The sequence below is a fragment of the Musca autumnalis genome, unplaced genomic scaffold, assembly GCF_047663935.1.
Source record: "Musca autumnalis isolate F117 unplaced genomic scaffold, ASM4766393v1 scaffold_5, whole genome shotgun sequence".
Classification (NCBI taxonomy): domain Eukaryota; kingdom Metazoa; phylum Arthropoda; class Insecta; order Diptera; family Muscidae; genus Musca; species Musca autumnalis.
The window spans coordinates 116,755,334-116,779,193 of record NW_027412088.1 but is presented as its reverse complement, the minus strand read 5'-3'; the positions used below and the strand labels follow the sequence as shown (position 1 = coordinate 116,779,193).

Below are 23,860 nucleotides of genomic sequence, written 5' to 3'. Positions count from 1 at the left end.
AAAAGGAATATTATTCATTTAAATTGTCATTCCTATTTTAATTATTAATTAATTAATTTGAGTTTAATTGTGATTTGTTTGTTTTTTTCGTAAAATATGAATGAGAAGGAATTCATTATCCATTTCATCGATTTTTATCGATCTTTCCCTGCGCTGTGGAACGTATTCTGTAAAGAATATAAAGACCGCAATAGAAAAAACGCAGAATATGAGCAATTATTATTAAAATACAAAGAATTTTATCCAGAAGCTTCAATGGAGGATATGAAAAAGTGGATAAATGTTCTACGAACAAATTTCAGACGTGAATTAAAAAAAATTGAGGATCAAACAAGGAGTGGGGCCGGGGCAGATGAGGCATTTGAACCAGGGTTGTACTATTTTAGCGCCATGGAATTTTTACGCGACAGCGAAACGCCTAGAACGCCTATAAGCACGATTGATCTGACGGTTGAACACAATACGGTTTGTATGATAGAATTGAAATATTGTGGTCAAGAAGTTTGGAGGTTTAGTTTTATGTTTATCGCAGACGAAAACAAGAATCTTTGATAAACTTCGATTGGTATTACACTGTCTGTTATAGAACACCGTTCTCCCTTTCTAGTCAAGTTTCGTGGTTGTGGGCCAACACATATCTGAGGCTTTGATGCAAAAAAGCGATCATTGTGTCAGGATGATATCTTCCAAACCCTTAAGTACTTTGATTGACTGTCGGAGACAGAGTTGTAGCTCTTCCCATTAAGAACAAAAATACATAAAATCCATAAAACTTCATCTAGAAGTTCAAAATCGCCAAAGTCCATACTGTTCTAAATTGGAGGAAATAACCAATATCAAAAATTTACCTAAGATTTCAAAAAATATCCTCCTACATCATATAGGTGAACAATTTTTAAAGGTGAAAATCACAAAATTTATATTTTGTTTACTTTTTCCTGTTCATCTCCGTAAATACCAAACCATTCAATAATAGTTATAACGATTTAGTATATACTAAAGTATGAACTATAGTAATTCTCCTTTTAATACCTTCCTGCATATGCCTCATATACTTTGCGTTTAAATTCTGATTTTTATTGGGAAGTACATACTTCCTTACCGAAATCCGCTGCCAAAAGAAAAGAAAGAAAATACTAATGCAATTGTTTAATGTATGTAAACATGTTTTTTAATACATAATGTGTGTTAATATTTATATAAACTTTGATTGCCAAGGTACTTGACCCTCATTTACAAAGTACTCTGCAAAATTGTTTCTTGTGTCTTTCGCAATTTGGGAAGCATTCCTTGCTTGGCTTGGTAACAATGAGTTTAGGTTTGCAATATTTCTCCAAGAACCATTATTGATCATTCCACTGTTTATGTCTTCTCGATCAACGCAAGTGTGAGGGATATATTCCGCTTGGCATTTCCTTCGCAAAAAATTGTGCAGATAGCAACATGTTAATACGATTATTTCTACCTTTTCGGGGCATAGTCCTACAGAGAATGATGTGTATAAGTATTTATTCACATTGATTGTATTATGTTTTAAAGTACCAATTGCATTTTGAAGCACCCCGAATCTGGATGCCATAATTCCAAATACATTTTCCACTATCCTTCTTGCCCTACTTAGGCGATAGTTGAAAATTCTTTCTTTTGGACTTAAAGAAGTATGCGGATAGGGTTTTAATAAATTTTCTGAAAGGGGGAATGCATCGTCTCCAAACAGAACATACGGTAACTCCTTGTTGCATAAATTGGGTTTTTTGGGTGAAGGTAGTTTTAGTTCTTTTCCTTTTAAGGCTTTTCCAAAGCTTGTGTTGGCGAAAACACCCCCATCCGACACCCTACCATTTGTCCCTACATCCGCCACAATAAATTGGTAATTTGCGTCTACCACGGCCATTAAAACTATGCTGGGAAATCCTTTGTAATTATAATAATAGGAACCACTTCCAGGGGGTTTCCTAATTGCAACATGTTTCCCGTCTACGGCCCCAATGCAATTAGGAAAATTCCAGTTTTCTTCAAATCCTTCGGCAATTATAGTCCATTCTTCTTCTGTTGAAGGAACATAAAAGACAACAATTTTTTAATCTAGTTTTTTATTTGTAGAAAAAGATCAATAATCCCCTGAAGCGAAAGAAAGTGCTTGAAGATGAGTTGCTTTCAATCGTAAAAAAAGAGTTAAGCAAGTCATCTGACAATTTCGATCGGTTAGGAGAAACCGTGGCTTTTAAAGTAAGGAATATGGAACGAACACAGCAACTACTTGCGGAGAAATGCATAAACGATATTTTATTTGAAGGAGAGTGTGGCAACCTAACACAACGCAGAATAATCCAAATAATGGAAAACGCTACAAAGTTTGAAACAATTTATACTCCAGGAAATGAAACCACAACTAAAAACTCGGATACAATTTCGGGATTATCTTGTGCCGATTATTTTTCATCTTTTAAATAATATTCCACGTTTAATAGTGCAATATTTTTCGTTTATAAATTTTGTTCACATATTTTTGTTGTCCAAAAAAATGCTGTGCATTCATTGTAAACAGATCAGAATAACGATTAATTAATAAAAAATCCATGTTATAAATAATGGGAGGGCCGGTGTTGTCTCACAATGACTGGTAGCATCAGCTAGACCAACTGGCGACACAGAACGTTCTGCAGATTCGTTAAGTCAATGGAAGATCGAAAATATAACTTTGCAGTAACTAACTTTAACGAATTTGTCCATTCGCTACCATCAGCATATGACTGTACAAAAAAAGGAGTGATGGACCTAAATATCCTATGAACATATCCATCAATCTGGCTGACTGGTGTGCACGAAAAATTTCAAACAGATAAACCGAAACCTGAATTTCACAAGATCGAAGATGGGCCACATTTCTCCACTTATTCTACATCAGTAATTTATTGGGAAAAACCAACCCATGTTAGGTTTGCTTCATTACTTTTTGTCACACACTGAGGACTGAGGGTATACCTCTGTCGGAAAAGCCGATTAATACTTTTTGACTTGTTTAATATCAAGGACACTACTTTACGGGGTTTCTGAAAAATTTGCTACTTTGTTTAGTGAACTACAAAGTCTACTAAAATTTTAGTGCGAGAGTCAGGGAATATTGGCTTCGATTAGAAAAAAATAATAATGTAGTCCTGATGAAAACGACTAGCCGTGATTAACATTTCACCACGATCCGAAAAGTGACAAACTGGGTTAAAGGGCTAAAGTCTTGAACTTTTGTGGATGAGGAACTAAAGGACAGGGCCTCGCTCATCTTGAAGTAATCTCAAAAGCAGACAAGATAGCATTTAGAGTATCACACAGAAAAAAATCTTGAATTTTTTGTGGGCTGGAAAAAGAATATTGTTATAATAGGCAATAGAGTTGTAGATCGTTAAAACGAACTAAATTTATGCAACCTTCAAAAATGGTTTCAGTTGGGTAAATTCATATAATTTATCTGGATAGCCAGTTATGTCCTTTACAAAAAAATTATTAAATCAGGAATACTTTGCGTACCTTCTTCAACGGGTGCATGAATGTAGGTACATTATTCTGCATGTCTTAACTAAAGTTAACTTTAGCACGATCACTGGCACAACTAAATTCAGAGAGGTGTGACTTTGGAATTTGAATACTATTGCATTCACGTCATTTTGGATCGCATGCTAATCATTGACGCCCACGAATTTCTTAAAACATTTTCCTAGGGCTTAAATTGTTCTAGAGGAAATAAAAATATTTTCTGGACTTTCGTGGAAATGGGGTTCACCACCTTTTATTCTACCTTAATATAGTTTTTGAGGACATTTATAATTGCTTCACAAGTTTCAATAACTATTCTTCCAATAGCCTGCGGTGAAATAGCGGCACTGAATTTCAAGGTTTCAAACTTGCACCCTGTGGCCAGAAAACGCAATGTAACCGACAACCGCTGACACGGAGGAATTGATTTTCTTAAATGTGTATCCTGTTTCTCAATTAAAGGCGCAATTAAGGATAATAACTCATCGAAACAGGACATATTCATCCTCATAAAGTTTCGAAAATCATTCGGAGAGGTTTCCCGCAATTCGGCAACCAGATTTTGAATCGTATATTGCTCTCGTTTTTGTAGCCATTCCTTGGTCCAAATGCGTTGCTTCTTCCGTTTCAAAGTCTTGTTATCTTGTTTTCTTTTTTTAATGAGCAATGCCACAGCGACGGCTAGAAGTTTTTTATTTTTTGCCCCCATGTTGATTCTACAAAAAATTATTTTGAATGTTGATTGATTTGTGTGTAGGAAAACTTTCAATCTCACACGTACAGAAGGAGTTCATCGGCTTGTCAATCAAATTTGATAGTGTATGCCATGCTTTAAAAATGATAAACTAAAATATTTATTAACAAAAATAAATAACTTAATGGCGAAATGTTTGTTCACATTCTTGAATACCCATTTTATGTTTCTTTTAATAAGAAATATATTAAAATATATCTAAAAGTGCGTATTTTAATTTTTGACGATTTGTTTGACGATATTATAAAATAGATTTGACGATTTCTAAAATAAAAATCGTCATTTTGACGATTTTCCATAAAAATAATCTGGCAGCCCTGGATGTAGTAACAACTCAGTCGATTAATATTGTCATCGATTGTTTTGTCATCTCTAATTTAATTTTCCTATGTTTCATTTGATTTGTTAACGTGCAGATAGATGTGTTATCTACCGCGAGAATATATAGTTATTTGTTTTGTGATGGACTGTTTGCAAAAAACTTTAAAAAGAAAATGTCACATTTAGAAAACCGTTGGCGTCGTCAAGTAATGTCAAAAATTTTTTAAACATCTCAATTTAATATCGTTATTGTGCGAGTTCTTGTTTTATTTGGTATTTGTTAATTCTTACTTTACATGTGGTCGGTCTCGGTCATGCGGTTTGGTCGGATGTATAATCTATAAATTGGCAAACACATACAACAAATGTATGAAGGAAAAAGTTATACAATTTAAAGAAAATGGTGCGACCTAGTCTCGTTTTTGTTTGATATGGAATAACAAACAAATGCCGAAACACTTTTTTCCTGTAAAAAAAGAAAAAAATCAATCCACGTAACGTACTAACCTCAAAAGCAGCTGAGAACAAAAACCAAAGCGGAGATTAATCACAACACTAAAAATTAGTATAACCTAAGTTCGCGGTCGCGGTTCGCAACTTAATTGATTATGACAACAGAATCTAGTAAAAAAGAATCACAAGAAATGGCTTCAAAAGATAACGGAAACACAAATGGTCCATCCCACGAAGCAAGGCTGGAGAGTCCACAAAAATGTCTAAAACTTCAGAAAGTTACCAATGGACAGGTGGAAAAACGTGTCTATAAAATTGTTCTTACTGGGGGTAAGTTATTTCAAGCGGAAGTATTAAGTGTGATACATACGAATTGTTTTGATTATATAGTGTGTTTGTCGTTCTTATTCGTGTTACTGTAATCAACCTTTTGCTCATTCAATGCATCTTTTCAATGTCAAGGTCGTAGGCACAACTTGTTACACACAGAATATCTCTGTTTATGTTGTACAAAAACCGTATTTTATAGTCCGATGCTAACAAAATACTTGTGTAGTATATATAGACATGAAACAATATAATTGAGATTATAATATATATAATGCATTTAAATATATTATTTAATTCCCAGTATACAGTTGAACCTCGATTATCACTGTTGGCCGACGGAGAGGGGTTATGGATAGTCGATTTTCCATTTAATCGAGTATCTGTGAAACAACCACTCAATTACATGTATACGACAGGTGGCTGTCCTTCTAATCCTCATTATAACGAAAATCTTCCTGTGGTACGCTTTTCAACATTCTTGAATGATTAAATTGTGTTATTTTAATATTCAGAGATAAACAGATTATGACTAAGGATTGGGAAAAGATTGATATGGGAAAACAATAAAACCTAATCCCTAATCTTTTCTCCAAACTATTTGTATTATTATATACCCAGCAAAATGTTCGATGCCAAAGATGACATTCAATCATGGGTGCAAGTGATCTAGCATGTCATCTTTTTAGCATCTTCATCGATGAATTTTATATGAGCGTGGACCCCAAAAGATGACGTTCTTTTCTGGATCCTAAGCATGTCATTTTAACCAATGCGTTGACATGTCATTTTCACCAATGCTTTGGCATGTCATTTCCACCAATGATTTGACATGTCATTTTCACCAATGCTTTGACACGTCATTTTCACCCATGCTTTGACATGTCATTTTAACCAATGCTTTGGCATGTCATTTTCACCAACCCCTTGGCATGAAATTTTCATGTCTTGTTTGGAAAATGGAAATGCTGTATTGAAATATGGTTTTCATGAAAAACAAAACTCTTTATTAATTCAAACGAATTCATGAAATAGCTACAATTAATTTATCAGTTTAGTTTTTCAAAAGTTTACATCCAAAATTGCAATGTAATCACCACCGCTGCAACGCAAAAGATTACTTCCTCCGTTCTCCGCAACTGATATTCTTTCATCTTACAAAAGGTTTTTTCAATTATCTTCCCATCACCAGATCAGATTTCAACATGGACTCCAAATGCACTCCTTTAAGTATTTTTATTTCGTAAATTACTTTTATTTTATAATTTTGTTATTTTATAACAACATTTTGGTAATTTATACTCTTTTGTTTAGTGACGGAAATATGTAGGGATCTACAATCCGGCTTGCTTTAGGGATCTCTAAGAACAAAATGTAACGAACGGGGAGGAGAGACTTTTTATGGAAAATACCATTTATGCTTAATTAATTTATTTTTAATTGTTTCTTTCCAAAAGTAGTTTCTTCTTTATTTTCAGATTCTTGTTCCTTTTCGTTTCGGACTTTTTTTCAAATTCCAAGAAGCGAGATTTGATTGATTTCATTCTATGTCAGATTTAGAACAGACAAGGGAATTTTTAAAATAACAATGTGTGCAGTCCGATTCTATTTTTAGCTCGATGGTTGGGACTTCATATAATACCAATTGTTTAGAAGTTTTAGTTGTTTGATATGCAGGAAATGTAAGACAACATCACGACGACAGTTCTAACAACTTTGGTCTGTTCCAGAAACTGCAAGAATCTACTTATTTTTACTACGATAACAATTTTTCCTTTATTTTATCGGAAAAAATAGTAAAAATTAGTAGATTTTTGCAGTACTGGAACATACCAAAATGAAAATAAACAGGTGTGTAAATAAAAACACAAACATCATCTCTATTGGATCGATGGAATGGGTACAAATGCTGATGAAAAGATCGGATCTTTCACGACTTCCTTTGCATTGGTTCAAATCCTAATGAAAAGATCGGATCTTTCACGACTTCCTTTGAACCAATGCAAAAGATGACATGAAATCACGTCATCGCAAAGAACCCCTTCCGTCAAATTTTGCTGGGTATGTAATTGACTAATACGCAAATTTATAATGGCCTTCCAGGTTTTATTAATTATGAATGGAAACGGTTATAAAGCCACACAGCCTTGTGCAAAGGATAGCATGCCAGCCTCGAATCCCAGGCTAGGCGTAGAAAATAATTCAACGACGCAAAAACACCTCAAAATAATGTTGACTTTCATTTCCCGATTAGCTTTCCTTTCTAAACTTCATTACAGATATGAGAGAAGGGCCACCTTTGTCCCTTCAGGCATGCTCGTGGTAAAAGGCACGACTTTTGTCAATGTAAAGTTGTTTATTTTTGTGCTGTACATGTGTTTTGTTTTGACAAATATGAAAAATGTGTGTGAAGATAAATTGGATTTCAAATTGGAAAATTTAAATTTAGGAGGTGTTCGTCCACGGAATATTTTTTTCTGGATAGGGCATCGAACGTCCATCAAGCCCATGTCTTTCTATAGATTCTAAATATATTCAGATTTTGGAAAAAAATTATTTTATATATTCCCACGGCGAAAACTGCTAAAGGGAAATTATTGTGGGGCCCCCCACTAAATAATGGGGAGGGGTTCGTCCACGAAATATTTTTTCTGTATAGGGCATCGAACGTCCATCAAGCCCATGTCTTTCAATAGATTCTAAATATATTCAGATTTGGGAAAAAAATTATTTTATATATTCCCACTACGAAAACTGCTAAAGGGAAATTATTGTGGGCCCCCACTTAATAATGGGGAGGGGTTCGTCCACGGAATATTTTTTTCTGGATAGGGCATCGAATGTACATCAAGCCCATGTCTTTCAATAGATTCTAAATATATTCAGAATTTGGAAAAAAATTATTTTATATATTCCCACTACGAAAACTGCTTTATTATGATTTTTAATTATCCTTTATGTTGGCGGTGAGTATACTGCTTAGTCATTTCACTTGGCAAAACCTGACCATGTGTTTGTCGATACACTTAATACAGTGCCCGAAATAAACATAGGTTCACATGTAAATTTGTAATTTTTTCATAATTCAGATGACTTTTATAGGATTTTATAATTTTGTATTTTGGAGTTGGGCATTCCCCATGATGTCAATATATCAGTTATTTGGTTTTGCGACAAAATAAAAATTTAAAAAAATTTTTCCTTATTTTAGGTGCGAAATAATGATAGGTTCAGGGCAATTTTTGCGGATTTACACGTATAAATTTGAGGAAAACTTTTTACAAATCGTTGTTTTTTTAGATCGCCGATGTCCAACGATCAATTTAGTTTAGAAGATGTCTCCGAATTATTTTCAAATCGAAGATTTTTTCAACACTTTAAAGCAGTTTTCAAGAAACAAATTTTTAACGTGGGAGAGGAGGCGAATCTGTGGTTGTCAGAGGCAAGGATCATTTCAAATGGCATGAAAAGAGTAACAATCAAACAACTAAATCCAATTTATTAAAAAGTTTCATAAATTGGGCGCAAAATTTGAACGTCAAAAAAGTCTGGAGGGTTCTCCAACACCACTTTGATGGCAAGAATCGCTTATTTTTCCCATTTATTGGAGTTAAAATAATTTTGCATCTCAAAAAACAGTCAACGTGATCTTCCGGTATCGAAAATGCGATGTAAACAAACGTTAGTAAGCTCGAATCGACCTAGGAAGAATACAAAAATTGCCAAGGAAAACAGCAATCGAGCCTGAAGAAGAACAGACGTAGGTTTAGGTAAAAATGCTTATGAAAAATGGATGGGAAATTGTTTGAGTAATAGAAAAAATCCTTCCTAGCCATTTGGCATGAGAGCTCACAGAATTGTTAGTCGAAATCTGGCGGTTTTCTTTTTTGGGCTCGGTTGCAGTTTTACTTGGAAATTTTTGTATTCTTCCTTGGTCGATTCGAGCTTACTAACGTTTGTTTACATCGCATTTTCGATAGCTGAAGATCAAGTTGACTGTTGTTTTGAGATGCAAAATTATTTTAACTGCAAAAAATGGGAAAAATAAGCGATTCTTGCCATCAAAGTGGCGTTGGAGAACCCTCCAGACTTTTTTCACATTGAAATTTGCGCCCAACTTATGAAAATTTTTTAAAAACTGGATTTAGTTTTTTGACTGATACTCTTTTCATGCAATCTGAAATGATCCTTGCCTCTGACAACAACAGATTCACCTCCTCTCCCACGTTAAAAATTTGTTTCTTAAAAACTGATTTAAAGTGTTGAGCAAATCTGCATTTTGAAAATAATTTGCGGACAACATCTAATCTAAATTACTCGTTGGACATCGGCGATCTAAAAAAACAACGATTTGTAAAAAGTTTTCTTCAAATTTATACCTGTAAATCCCCAATAATTGCCCTGAACCTATCATTATTTCGCACCAAAAATAAGGGAAAAAATTTTAAAATTTTACAAATTTTTATTTTGTCGCAAAATCAAATAATTGATATATTGATATCATGGGGAGTGTCCAACTCCATAATACAAAATTATAAAATCCTATAAAAGTCATCAGAATTATGAAAAAAATAGAAATTTACATGTGAACCTATGTTTATTTCGGGCACTGTATTGTACGTTACATTTATATCAAAGTTTTGTAGAAAGTGTATATGAGAATTTTATTTTTTTATTTACAACCAAACAAAAATAAAACAAAGCAATCCGTTTTTAATCACCTAACTGTTCAAAATATGATCAGAAGATACATAATTATAATCACTTTTCAAACACCTGCATGACCATTTTTTGATTAAGCACTCTTCAATCTTCCAGATGATCAAAATGTGACAATAAATAACAAAAAATAGTCACATTTTAAACACTTAAATGACTAATTTGTGATTGCTACACATTTATTGTTGTATTTTAAATTGAACTCTTTTTAATCACTACAGGGAGTCACTTTCGAGTCCCTTTCTGATCATACAAGCGACTTAATCAGTTTTTGATCACCAAAAGGACTCTAAAAAGACTCCTCAATGTGATTTTTGAAAAAATAGTCTTCCAAATGCTGGCTGGGATATTAGAAAAATGTTTGTACGTTTGTTTGTGTGTTTGAAGTTTATGGACTCGAAAGCCGCTGAACCGATCTCCCTGAAATTTTCAGAGTATATCACTACATGACCTGAAAGTAACATAGTAACATATACAAATTTCTGAAATTCCGCTTTGATCCGGAGATATAGGTTCAGAATCGGAGGTACCTCCTAAAAAATTTAGATTTTTTTTGCAAATATCTATAGAATGGTAACAGATAATGTCTCCAAATTTTGGATGTGTGAAGGAATTTAGTCTAGAAATAACTTTGCCAAATTATATTGAAATAGGTTCAGATTTGGATATGGCTTACATGTATATTTTCGGCCGGTTTCATTTATTTTAAGCATTAAACACGCTATGTAGGAACAGGAGCTAATGTCATTTTGGTCATGTCGTGTGGCCTTAAAGCTTGCCAGCAAAATGAATTGGAAGTAGTGCAATCTAGTTCTTTCACGGCATGTTTTGATGCAGTTCTAACGAAGTCGTGATAAAGTCCAACAAATTACATCCATTTCTCACATTTTAACTGTATCCGGAGTTGTGAAAAACGCACTCCAATTCCTTACATTTTAACCGAATTCGGATGCGATCCAACGATGTTGTTGTTGTTGTAGCAGCATATAATGCTGGGTTGGCAGCCGCTGGCCGAAACACTTTTGGTTTCGGGTCAATCCGGTACGTAAGAACCCGCTGCCGTGGGATTGCGATCCAACGATTGACATCCATTTCTCACATTTTAACAGCATCCGGATGCTGTCCAAATGAAGTCGTGATAAAGGCACTCCTTTCGTTACAAGTACATAAGTCAGTTTGTACATCCCTACAATTCCTCCAAAAACAGAAAAAACATTACCAAAAATTTGTTATAAAAGCTCCGTTCCTTTACGTGCAAAAATCTTCAAGTTTTACCACTTTTTACTCGAAAAGTGTTCCTTTACTTGATGTAAGCATACAATTGTTATGAGAGCAGTTCACAACTTTCGCTAATTTTGCCACTTTTACCATTTTTAAAAGTCAAGGAACAGACCAAAAGTCTGTTCTGAACTTTTGCTGTAACTCATGAGAAGAAAATTTCCTAATGGAGTGCTGCTGGAGTACATGTCGAAATCTTAAATGGGAAGGAATATAAAAACCCCTTAAGCAGATGAAGCAAGAATAGTTCAACTTGGATTAAATGGAGAGCGGAGGAAACAAACTCAGTTGCGATTGAATTTAATGAAGCAGTTTCATAATTTGTGTTAATGTAAAAAATTCGTATTATTCTTGTTTTACACAAACAATATATAATTTTTATTAATTCTGGAATATTTTGCAATGGCTTGCATTTTTATTGCATCTTTGAACTGAATAAAAACACAATCCGAAGAGAGCCTTTAAATTCACATCCAAAGCACTGCATCAAAACACGTGCTTTGGATGCAATTTGGGTTGAAACAAAGTACCCTGTTGGAGTGGACTGTAATCTTCCGATGCAGTATTTATTGGTTAAAAGTTGTGTTAGAATACAAAAGTATGCTAATTGGTACTCTTATAGTGCCCAAATTTACGTTCTATATCACGTCATCGTACTTGAGACCAAGAAGTTGCCAGTACGCTATTGAAGGCACCCTCGTTTCAACCCATGCATTCTTTGTGCATATTTTCACATTAAAATGATTGTTAATTAATAAATTCTTAATTTTCCCTAGGAAAGTAGCATAAACCGGACAGAAGGTTTATGCTACTTTCCTAGGGAAAAGGATGTGGAGCCGTTAGAGGACTCAACATTTTTCAAATATTTCATCATTTCGCATTTGGATACCTATTTTTGTTACTTTTTTTGCATACAATATTATTTCCCTCCAGAATGTGAACATTGTTTTAAATATTTATGGGTAAAAACGATGAAAGTAGGCTACGGAATATCTCTTGAGATAATTCAAGAAGTAAGGGTATGATTCGAAAATACCAGCTAATAGACCATTGTATTATTTTGAACAATATTTCACATGCAAAATTAATAAATTGTAATTGAAGTGTATCTATTGTAACTGAAGTGTATCTATTATTATAAGCAACTAATCTACTGCCCTTACTGGAAACATAACCTAAACTTAATTTCAAATGAAGCTTACGTTTGTTGTTGATTGCTATATTTGTATGACATTGGAGTATAGGAAAAAGCATATTATCAACTTCGTTAAATAAATATATCAGTTATTTTGAACTTTCAATAGAATGTGCAAGGTGTATCTATTATTTTGAGCAGGACAATACATTTGCAACAAAATTGCACATTTTAGAAAAATGTCTCTAAAACATTTTTTTGAAAGTGATAGTTTATTTCTTCAAAAATAAGAAAATAAATAGTTTTGACTCGATAGAGGGTAAGTGCACCAATAGTCGGCACTTTAAGAATTTGCCTAACTTCAATCATTCACTATTCCGAGTAATCTTTTCCAAATGCAATAAACATAACATATTTCGAAATTTTGTTTACGTTTCGATGAAATAAACAAATTTTGATTCATTTCTTATAAATGTTGAGAAAAATGCAAATTTAGTGAAATAGTGCATTTTTGCTAGTAGCCGGCAGCATTTCCCAATTGTCGGCATGACATGTTCCAGTAGTCGGCATATCGTCTTTAGTAATGAAATGTTATAAGTCGATCGATTCTTTTATTTTAAACAACAAAGAACGCACTTCTGTAGTGTGATTCTCTAACTCGTTTTTTGAGTTACCAACAAAAATCGGTAACATTAAAACGCAAATTTATGAATGAAACATTAAATAAAAGTTGACAATACTGTTGCTATCGGTAAAACTTTACGACTACTTTTTATTCGCCGCTAACTAACGGAATAATATCGTTAATTATCGAAGTTATAAGCATTTTCATTTTACCGATTTTTGTCGGTAACTCAAAAAATGAGTTAGAGAATCGCACTACTGGACAAATAATTCTTATTTTCTTTTTAAAATTAAATAATTCTAAGATTTTTGTTAACATTTAGAATTCAGAAAAAAATCTTTTTAGGTGTTTTTAACATAAACTTATTTATTTGAGAGGTCAGTAGTTTTTTTGCATTTTTTGTTCACATTCCAATGAATTTTGCATCGAAAAATAAGAACATTTAAATATATCGCTTAAATAAATTAGTTATTGTCTATAGTCGGTAATAATAACCTAATTGTCCCTAATTGTCGGCATATCACAAACGCACAGTGGAAAGGTGTGACAAAAATACTTCTGGATAATATATCGAACTGAAATTTTTAACAATGTGTCCTACTGGACTAAAACACTCTAACAAAAATATTGTAGTCCTATGTCCAAGTTTTCGCGAGCAGTATTTTAGTGTTACCAACACATTTTTCAATCGAATTTGTTGTAATTCGGTACCAGGAGTTCTTATTGCATAGTAAACCTCCCCGCGAAAAATGGTCAGTATTGGTCCATGATTTGGTATATGTACTTCCAAATGATTTATATCTTGATTTATTATGTAAGAAAGGATAATAAAATTACTTTAAAATATTTCAAAAAATATAAATTCAGCACATAAAAACCGGGCTAAACTTTTGGTTATAACTGCTAAAACCGCAAATGTCGCAAAAGGTCTAAACTGTTTTGAAATCTACAGACACTTTATTTTGGTACTAGTGGCGATTCTTGCATATGCTTGGAAATTACTAAAACTTTAAGGAAATCCATACATCGATATTAAATATTTTCATTTTGACCAATATTATAACAAAAATATTTGGTAACTCTTGCAACTTTGACGAATTGTTATAAGTATTTCCTACTTCCTACGAAGCTTAGAATATTTAATAAATCATTTAACTTAAGGCGCGAATAATAGTCCATTGTTTCAGAAACACGCTCATAATATAACCATTTTTTTCATTTACAACATTGGTGTCGTTTTTTTCCTTTTCTTTTTTATTGGGATAGCTGCTACAATTTTGATTTTTCAAAGTATGTAGTCTGGCTTAATCCCATTGTTGTTGTTTTAATATTTAAAACAACTAATTTATTAGTGGAGAAGGTTTGGCATTGTTCGCCAAGGGGCAAGGCAGGGAAGACAAGTTTAGATCCTCGCCTCAGGATCCCATCAGTTCCCTTGTTTTTTTTTTTTTTTTTTTTTTTTTTTTTGATACTCTCTTCCGAAGATTTTTTTCAATTACTTCAATTAGAAGTTTTTCTTTGGCAACCTCACACAACCCCGACGAATGTGTTTGCAAAACAAAGCAAACCTTCTTCTTTTTTATTTTTTCTTAAGCGACATGTATTTTCGTTTGTGGTGAAAAACACTCACTAACAAAAACTTAACACACATCGGGCAAGATTTTTATAGTGCAGGGGATAGCTGTCTCGATAAGCTTTCCAATGGTACCCATGTTGTCCTGGCAGAATTTTCCTTAAATGATCTGTGGTCAAAATAATTATCCTTATTGAAGGGTTTATCCCAAAAACAGTAAATATCGCGACATCGGAAAATATTTTTTATAGATTTTATTAGCGCAGGGGATAGCTGTCTCGATAAGCTTTCCAATGGTACCCATGTTGTCCCGGCAAAATTTTCCGTAAAGACTCTAAAAAAGATATTTTTTGCAAAGAAAAGCATTTTTGAATAGCTCTGTTAAAATTAACAGAGCTCTGCTAACGCGCTGTTAGCAAAAGCGATAACAGAACGCTTTGTATCTCCGCTAGAGTGGTGTAATTCCGGAACGAACTAGTTCCAAGGAACTACTCCGGACAAGGAACTATTGGAACTATATCCGGCTCTTTCATTTATAGAGTTCCTTTAGTTCATATAGTTCCAGCCGTGCATATAATTGCTTTCATTTATATAATTCATTTTCTTTCTTCGATCTTTCACGTTCGGTTCCTTCATCATCAGATGCGTTCACATTGTTAAATAAATGTAAATTACATCCTCGTTACATTGCAGCAATTTATTTATTTTTATGTCAATTTATCCACCAAAAAATGAAAACAAAAAGAAAGAGAAAGATGAGTTAAACTACTTCATTCTCGGAACTATTTGGAATGAAGGAAATAAAAAGAACGAGGAACGAGAAAGATGCAATGAACTATATCAGTCTCGGAACTATTTGGAATGAAGGAAATAAAAAGAACGAGGAACGAGAAAGATGCATTGAACTATATCGCTCTCGGAACTATTTGGAACTATGGAACTATATTAAGGAACTAGTTCCTTTTGGCAAAAGGAACTAGAAAGATCGATCCGCTCCAGGAACTATATTGCCCAACTCTAATCTCCGCTAGAGTGATTCGTGTCTTCGCTAGAGTGATTTGTGTCTTTGCTAATTAAATACGAATTTATCTTACCACTGATGTCCATAGTGGTCTGTTCCAGTACTGCAAGAATCTACTAATTTTTACAATTTTTTTCGATAACATAAAGGAAAAAATGCTATCGTAGTAAAAAATAGTAGCTTCTTGCAGGTTCTGGAACAGAGCACAGGATAGAAACCTACGTAGAAGTATAGGTTTGATAAGGTTTCGGGTCAATCCGGAAAGAAAAGAAGTAATATGTTTCTGCATAGTATAATTTTTTCTTCTAAAGACTGCAACCTAGATTCGATAAATAATATTTTTAAAGGAGTTGTTGGATAAGCACATAAGCACCTGCATGCGTGGTAGATGGACTTAATATATTTTAAGGTGGAATAAGGACTATTGCCGTACAGATAAAGACATGTTCGATTTGCTTAACACCAGCGTAGTTACTAGGTAGGTTAGAGTGTTAATATAGATAAAACTTCTTCTGGATAAGAATTTGATGGTATTGATTCTGGAAATTAGTTATTTTTTTTATTGTTGTAAAATAATTCAGCTAAATCTCGGGTTTTGTTGTTTTTAAATTTTAAAACAACAAGTTTTATTTAAAGTGGGATGTAGTTAAAATTGATTTAATTTCGGGAAAGGCAAAGAATACTACTTTCGTCCAACGCCACTTGGACTCATCAGTTCTCTTAGTTCTTTGTATTGAAACAAAGAACTCTTCCCCAATTTTATGACGACCAGAGCTCAAGAATAAACGTAACCGATAAATTCGTTTAAATGCGAATTCATCAGAAACATTTAGAAAATCTCGTAGCCGCATATGTAAACCAAGTAACTACTTCCCACTGTTATGGTCTTTGCATTTTTTATAATTTTTTCGATTGTTGCTCCCAATATTTCACATTAATTTGCGTAAAGAAAGATTATATTGTTGACGCAAAATTATTTTGTTGACTTTTACGTTTACGGCAAATATCGAGTATTGATGATTTGATAGAAAATATTTTTGCACTAGAGAGGATGTGCACAACTTCAGAATATCTGAAATGATTTTCTAAATGTTTCATTTGTGTCATTGCTATCTTTTTGGTTATTTAAAATGTAGACGTAAAGACAGTGATAAATTTTGTCATGTTCTCATTTTTTCATATTTTTATATTGTAATAAAAATTTAGAGATTTAAATTTGAAATCTTTAAACAACTGCTAAAATGCAGTGACCTTTGCGTACTGCATGCACTGAAATCCCGCATTCACATTGGACGACATCCATTTTTTGTGCATGTATCTGTGCGCACATTTCCCGGGAGCATCCCTGGAGGAACTATGGACACTTCTATCATATCAATAAGCACACCCTGATTCATATTAGCTAATGAAATTGGGCCTCCTTTTTTGTTTTTCGAACTTTCCCAAGCCTCACTTTCCCACTCCTGCCGACCGAGTGGTCGACCTCCCTTTTCGTAGGGATCGCATCATGATGGGGTATGAGAAGGAAATCCAAAACCAGCTACAGAATCTTCTTCATCAGCCAGTTAGTTAAAACGTTAAAGGATACATACAGTATCGGCCAAATCTACAAAGCCCCCTCAGTACATTTTTTTAAAATGATAATTTTTTTAAGTAAACAAAGTTATAAATTTATTTATTTTTTTTCATTTTATTTATTTATATCTTTATTACATATTGGAAAACACAAACATAAGGAATTCAGAATATAATCCCAGCAAAATGTTCGATGCCAAAGATGACATTCAATCATGGGTGCAAGTGATCTAGCATGTCATCTTTTTAGCATCTTCATCGATGAATTTTATATGAGCGTGGACCCCAAAAGATGACGTTCTTTTCTGGATCCTAAGCATGTCATTTTAACCAATGCGTTGACATGTCATTTCCACCAATGCTTTGGCATGTCATTTCCACCAATGATTTGACATGTCATTTTCACCAATGCTTTGACACGTCATTTTCACCCATGCTTTGACATGTCATTTTAACCAAACCCCTTGGCATGAAATTTTCATGTCTTGTTTGGAAAATGGAAATGCTGTATTGAAATATGGTTTTCATGAAAAACAAAACTCTTTATTAATTCAAACGAATTCATGAAATAACTACAATGAATTTTTCACCAATGCTTTGACACGTCATTTTCACCCATGCTTTGACATGTCATTTTAACCAAACCCCTTGGCATGAAATTTTCATGTCTTGTTTGGAAAATGGAAATGCTGTATTGAAATATGGTTTTCATGAAAAACAAAACTCTTTATTAATTCAAACGAATTCATGAAATAACTACAATGAATTTATCAGTTTATTTTTTCAAAAGTTTACATCCAAAATTGCAATGTAATCACCACCGCTGCAACGCAAAAGATTACTTCCTCCGTTCTCCGCAACTGATATTCTTTCATCTTACAAAAGGTTTTTTCAATTATCTTCCCATCACCAGTTCAGATTTCGACATGGACTCCAAATGCACTCCTTTAAGTATTTTTTTTTTCGTAACATTTTGGTAATTTATACTCTTTTGTTTAGTGACGGAAATATGTAGGGATCTACAACCCGGCTTGCTTTAGGGATCTCTAAGCACAAAATGTAACGAACGGGGAGGAGAGACTTTTTATGGAAAATACCATTTATGCTTAATTAATTTATTTTTAATTGTTTCTTTCCAAAAGTAGTTTCTTCTTTATTTTCAGATTCTTGTTCCTTTTCGTTTCGGACTTTTTTTCAAATTCCAAGAAGCGAGATTTGATTGATTTCTTTCTATGTCAGATTTAGAACAGACAAGGGAACTTTTAAAATAGCAATGTGTGCAGTCCGATTTTATTTTTAGCTCGATGGTTGGGACTTCATATAATACCAATTGTTTAGAAGTTTTAGTTGTTTGATATGCAGGAAATGTAAGACAACATCACGACGACAGTTCTAACAACTTTGGTCTGTTCCAGAAACTGCAAGAATCTACTTATGTATTTTTACTACGATAACAATTTTTCCTTTATATTATCGGAAAAAATAGTAAAAATTAGTAGATTTTTGCAGTACTGGAACATACCAATATGAAAATAAACAGGTGTGTAAATAAAAACACAAACATCATCTCTATTGGATCGATGAAATGGGTACAAATGCTGATGAAAAGATCGGATCTTTCACGACTTCCTTTGCATTGGTTCAAATCCTAATGAAAAGATCGGATCTTTCCTTCCTTTGAACCAATGCAAAATATGACATGAAATCGCGTCATCGAACAGAACCCCTTCCGTCAAATTTTGCTGGGTATCTACTAGATCTAAAAGGAACATTAATTCTAATGGACGAAATTAGGAAATGTGATGATACACTACCATTCAAAATTTTTAGCACCATCTAGTATTCAACATAATGCGTCTACTTTTTAATGTAGGCAATCAAAATAATTTTAACCTGCTGGTGTAGGAAGGCAACACAAAATCGCTATTAAAATGAAGACCACTTACCCCCAGTTTTTGTAAAAAAAAATATGTTGTCACACGAATTGTCAAATTTTTTAGATCGATTTACTCGCCTTAGCGCAAATGTGGAACGCTGATTTTTGAATGAGGAATTCTTAACTATATATAGAACGTGTCTACGAAAAACTTGATCTGTATGTCGTCTATGGATGCCCAAATTATTACGAATATAGACGAACGAACAAAAAATAGTTACAAAAACAGGGGGTTAGTGCAAAAAGAAGAAATTGTTTTTACACGGATTCGGTTTTATCAGAGTATATTGCATTATGGGGATCCCATACCAGAGAAGCATATTCTAAAATATGTCTAACAAGAGACGTAAATAGTTGCTTTGTTATATACGTGTCTGGGAATTCTTTGGCCGATCTGGTCGATTTACCATAGATATTACATACATGGTCGGAACACCCGAAGGAACATTTATCGACTTTGATAGACATCCATCAAACAAAACTACTTGTGATATATTTTGTAAATAAGATGTTATCCCCTTGACTTGACAACTTTTTATATCCGAGTATGATTCTGTAACTTATTTTTGGCGCTTCGGTAAAATTGAAACGTAAAATCATGAATGAAAAGTTGACCTCACTGTTGCTATCGGTAAAGCTTAGTGACTGCTATTCACGCCTAGGCGTCACAACTTGAAAGTTTTTGAATTCGAGATACACTTACATACATATGTATATAATCAGCCTTTAAAAATATTATTTAATTATATTTATCTATATTTTATAGGCCCATGCGGTGGAAAGACTACTGGTCAATCTCGTCTATGCACATTTTTTGAAAACCTTGGTTGGAAGGTAAGTTATTTTATGTATTTTTTAACAAATATTTGTGGGAAATTATACTTTTAAAGGATGTCTTCAGATTTTTGTTTTTAAATTATATTAAAAAATAAATTCTTAAAGAAAGAGGTGAGGCATACGAGAACCCTTCTTCTCTCAATGCCCACTCACCGATAAATTGACCATTTCTGCAAGGAAAATTGTCTAAATTAAGTCTGTACCAAGGCATATTGAATACGTAGAGCAATCGACATATTTGGAAATAACAACAGTAATAATTTTACTATAAAAGGGGTTTGAAATTTCATATAGACAGCTGGAATGATACGACTACCTATTCAATTTGCCTAAGTCAACAGAATCCACAGATTTAAAATGTACTTGAAATATTTTATGGAGTTGCAAATAATTTAAAATAAATAAATTATATAATATTTTTACCAATATTACAGTTATTGTAATATTTAATAATGTTATAATAGAATCCCTAATATGAGGATGATCCACAATGGAACGAAACTTTTCTTTGTGGAGAAGCTACATACAATGCCCAAAACCTAACATTACTATTGAAAACGTATTATCTAAATATTCTGATTTATTAGTCACTGTTTAAAAACTTTCTATTTTAAACTAAATTTTATTGATATGTTTTAAAATTCAGCATATGTCCATATTTTCAGGTGTTCAGAGTACCTGAAACTGCTACTGTCCTACTCAGGTAAATTTTGTTCATTTGTTCAATGTATTTGGTTACAATATTGCTAAATTGCAAATTTTTCAAATTATGTTTGCAGTGGCGGTGTCAAGTTTTCCGATCTCACTGAAAAAGAAGGTAAATCATTATTTGTCACTTATCTATAGTTTACGTTTAGAAATGTAAGTAATCCAAACAAACAATTTATTCGATTCGATATAGAATACAATAAGCCAGAGACGCAAATGCCAACTTAATAATTAAAGAAATGTTTGTTGTCATTCCGCAGAACACAAACCTATATATAATGACAAAAACATATTACCGATTTTTTTTGCATTATTATGACAGTCAATTTCAATTTCTAATGTTTGTTACTATTTATATTTTATCTTTTCAAATAATTTCGCCACAATTTGTCAAGTGTCATAGTTGTCTTCTTATTCTTCTTATCCACTTTGCGTGATTGTATATAATTAAATTAATGTTTGATTTGCTTGGCTAAATAGAAAAAATACGTTTGTTGTTGTTTGTTGTAAGATAACCCCCTACCCCAAAGACATGAATATACAATCTAATCATCTAAACTATCGATAGTTTATTTTTCGTACAAGTACTAAAACAATATAAAATACATGTATCACTGAAGATATTATTGGGATGTATTTTTCGACCCTTATATTGTGGTTATGTTCTTGTGTATGTATTCCCAAGTATAAAAAATAGACGCTTCTTGTTATCGTCTTTCTGTATTCAAACACAAGGCATTGTCACGCAATTTACTTCCAGGTTAGTGTATATCTGTGTGGACACATTAAAAATGAAAATGATAAGAAAATGTTTACGTTTTTTGGCATTAACAAAGTGACTGGTTCTTGTCACATGTTTTATATTCTTTATTTTTGCGATTGTCTGATAATTTTTAAAGATATCGATTGCAAAAATTTTTATATTAATGCTCTTGGGAAACAATTTTACGTATTTAGCACCTCCAACACCATCAACATTTACATACAAAAATCTTCCCTTTGCCGCACCGGAACACAGTCTTATAGATTTGACGGCTTCTTGTCCACGTTGTTTGGCGAACGCTGCCTCAAAACCAAATGGCAGCGAAGGTGAGTGTATAAACGCTCTAAACCAGTGGAAATATAAATTTTTGTTATTGCAATTTGCACTTTTGTTCTCAAACATCAGTTATATTGTATTACCTTCACAAAACTACAGAAAATGCTTTCGTACTTGTGTATTTGTATACATATAGATGCGCAGACCGCTCTTTGTTCACATTCAAAACTAATGCATGATCAATTTGACGAATGTTATCAGTGTAAAATGAGGAAATTGAATTCTTAAAAAGAACAATAAAAATGTGTTCTGTAAACTTCTGTAATTTCAATAAATCCCCATGAATCCACCATAAAGAAAACATTTGAAAATATTATTGCATTGCTGCTGACTAACAATTTCATTAATCGTGAAATATTTGAAATGCTTTTAGCTATTGATAACTCATTCACTTATTCATTTTGCACACATTTCACCATTTGTGTCCCCACAGTTAGAATTTTTAATTAATAATTGCTGTGACCAGAGATTCGCAAAGACTAAAAACTCCATCATCAGTCCTAATTCATTTAATTCGTATCATTGCCAACGAATAACTGTTGTTGTAAGTCGTCCTACAGCTGTTGCAGAATGCGTTGATGGGTAAGCCGTGGTCAAGGAGGTCTTGGCCAGAAGCGGATATTAATATGATTATCGTAAGATGTTAGTGTTAATTTTCATTACTTTTTCATTTCAATTCATCCTCCATAAATAATAATAAATGTGCTTTCAAAACATAATTTTCTGTATTATTTAATATCGCCTCACATTCACATAAAGTAATAAATAAGATTCCACAAAATATAGGTCCGGAGCATTTCTGTATTTTCTAGTCTTTGCCATTTTCTAAAAGAAAAACACAGAAAACTCAAGTTAGTATGTTTAGCGGAATATATTTATATACTTTTTGTGTATAAAATTAGAAACCTTCTAGAAATGGTTCATGCATACATACATATACTATATCTAGCATTTACATGTACAGGGCTAAAATTATTGTTTGTAGTCTACTGTCAAAACTTTCTATTAGATCAAATCAATGATTTGAATAATTGTTTATGAATTGTATTATCAATAAATAATATCTTAAAATTTTAAATCCATTTCAATATAAAAACGTAAGAATGAACAAACATATTTACGTCTTTTTTTCAAAAAATATTTAGTGTACAATGTATACATTTTCGTTTGCAAACAAAAAGAAAGCGGCAAATACCTAGTAAACAAAAGCATTTAGAAATATATTATACATGCTATACATATATGTATGCATATAAAGAGAGCAGAAAAGTTAAGGTGGTACCCCTGTCATAGTGATGTTGTTTTCGGAATATAGCGTTAAATATAAGTACGTAGTATACGTACATATAGCGTTAAATATAAGTACGTAGCGTACGTACGTGTAGCGTTCAATATAAGTAGTATATTTAAAATTATTTTTGTTTGTTGGAAAATTTTTTGGGATTCTGTAAAGCAACTTTTAATGAGAAAGATATATGGTTCTTGAACCACCTTCTATTGTAGCAAATGAATGTTTCTAGGAGATCGCTATGTGTGTTCGTCTGACCCTCCGAACGCAATTTTAATTGTCAAGAATTTTTGGGCACTTGGTGGTCTCAAATATGACGGCCGGTAATATGAAAATGCGGGGGAAATATGCAAAGTGTATAAAGTAGGTTAGGGTAGGTCAAATGACCAAAACGCATACATAACGCGGTCCAACGATTGACATCCATTTCTAACATTTTAACCACATCCGGATGCCGTCCAAATGAAGTCGTGATAAAGGCACTCCGTTCGTTACATTTATATAGCAGTTGTTAGAGGTCCCTAGAAGTACATAAGTCAGTTTGTACATCCCAACAATTCGTCCAAAAACAGAAAAAAAAACATTTGTTATAAAAGCTCCGTTCCTTTACGTGCAGGAATCTTCAACTTTTACCACTTTTTACTCGAAAAGTGTTCCTTTACTTGATGTAAGCATTTCAA

At 33.0% G+C, this 23,860-nt stretch overlaps 1 protein-coding gene across 5 annotated transcripts in view; it reads left to right on the top strand.

The window, feature by feature from the left end:
- The first annotated feature begins 4,595 nt into the window (after window positions 1–4,595).
- The window catches only part of Ttd14 (TRPL translocation defect 14), a 69,718-nt gene continuing 50,453 nt past the window's right edge, over window positions 4,596–23,860 (top strand). Inside the window, exons 1-6 of one of the 5 annotated variants that reach the window (XM_073989668.1) lie at window positions 4,639–4,812; window positions 4,982–5,389; window positions 20,015–20,082; window positions 20,751–20,788; window positions 20,865–20,902; window positions 21,751–21,882. In XM_073989668.1, the coding sequence (XP_073845769.1) occupies window positions 5,215–5,389; window positions 20,015–20,082; window positions 20,751–20,788; window positions 20,865–20,902; window positions 21,751–21,882 (451 nt within the window). In that variant the 5' untranslated portion in view covers window positions 4,639–4,812; window positions 4,982–5,214. Of the gene's footprint in view, window positions 5,390–20,014; window positions 20,083–20,750; window positions 20,789–20,864; window positions 20,903–21,750; window positions 21,883–23,860 lie in introns of all 5 variants that reach the window. The other 4 variants (XM_073989667.1, XM_073989669.1, XM_073989671.1 and 1 more) reach the window with 4 other exon arrangements.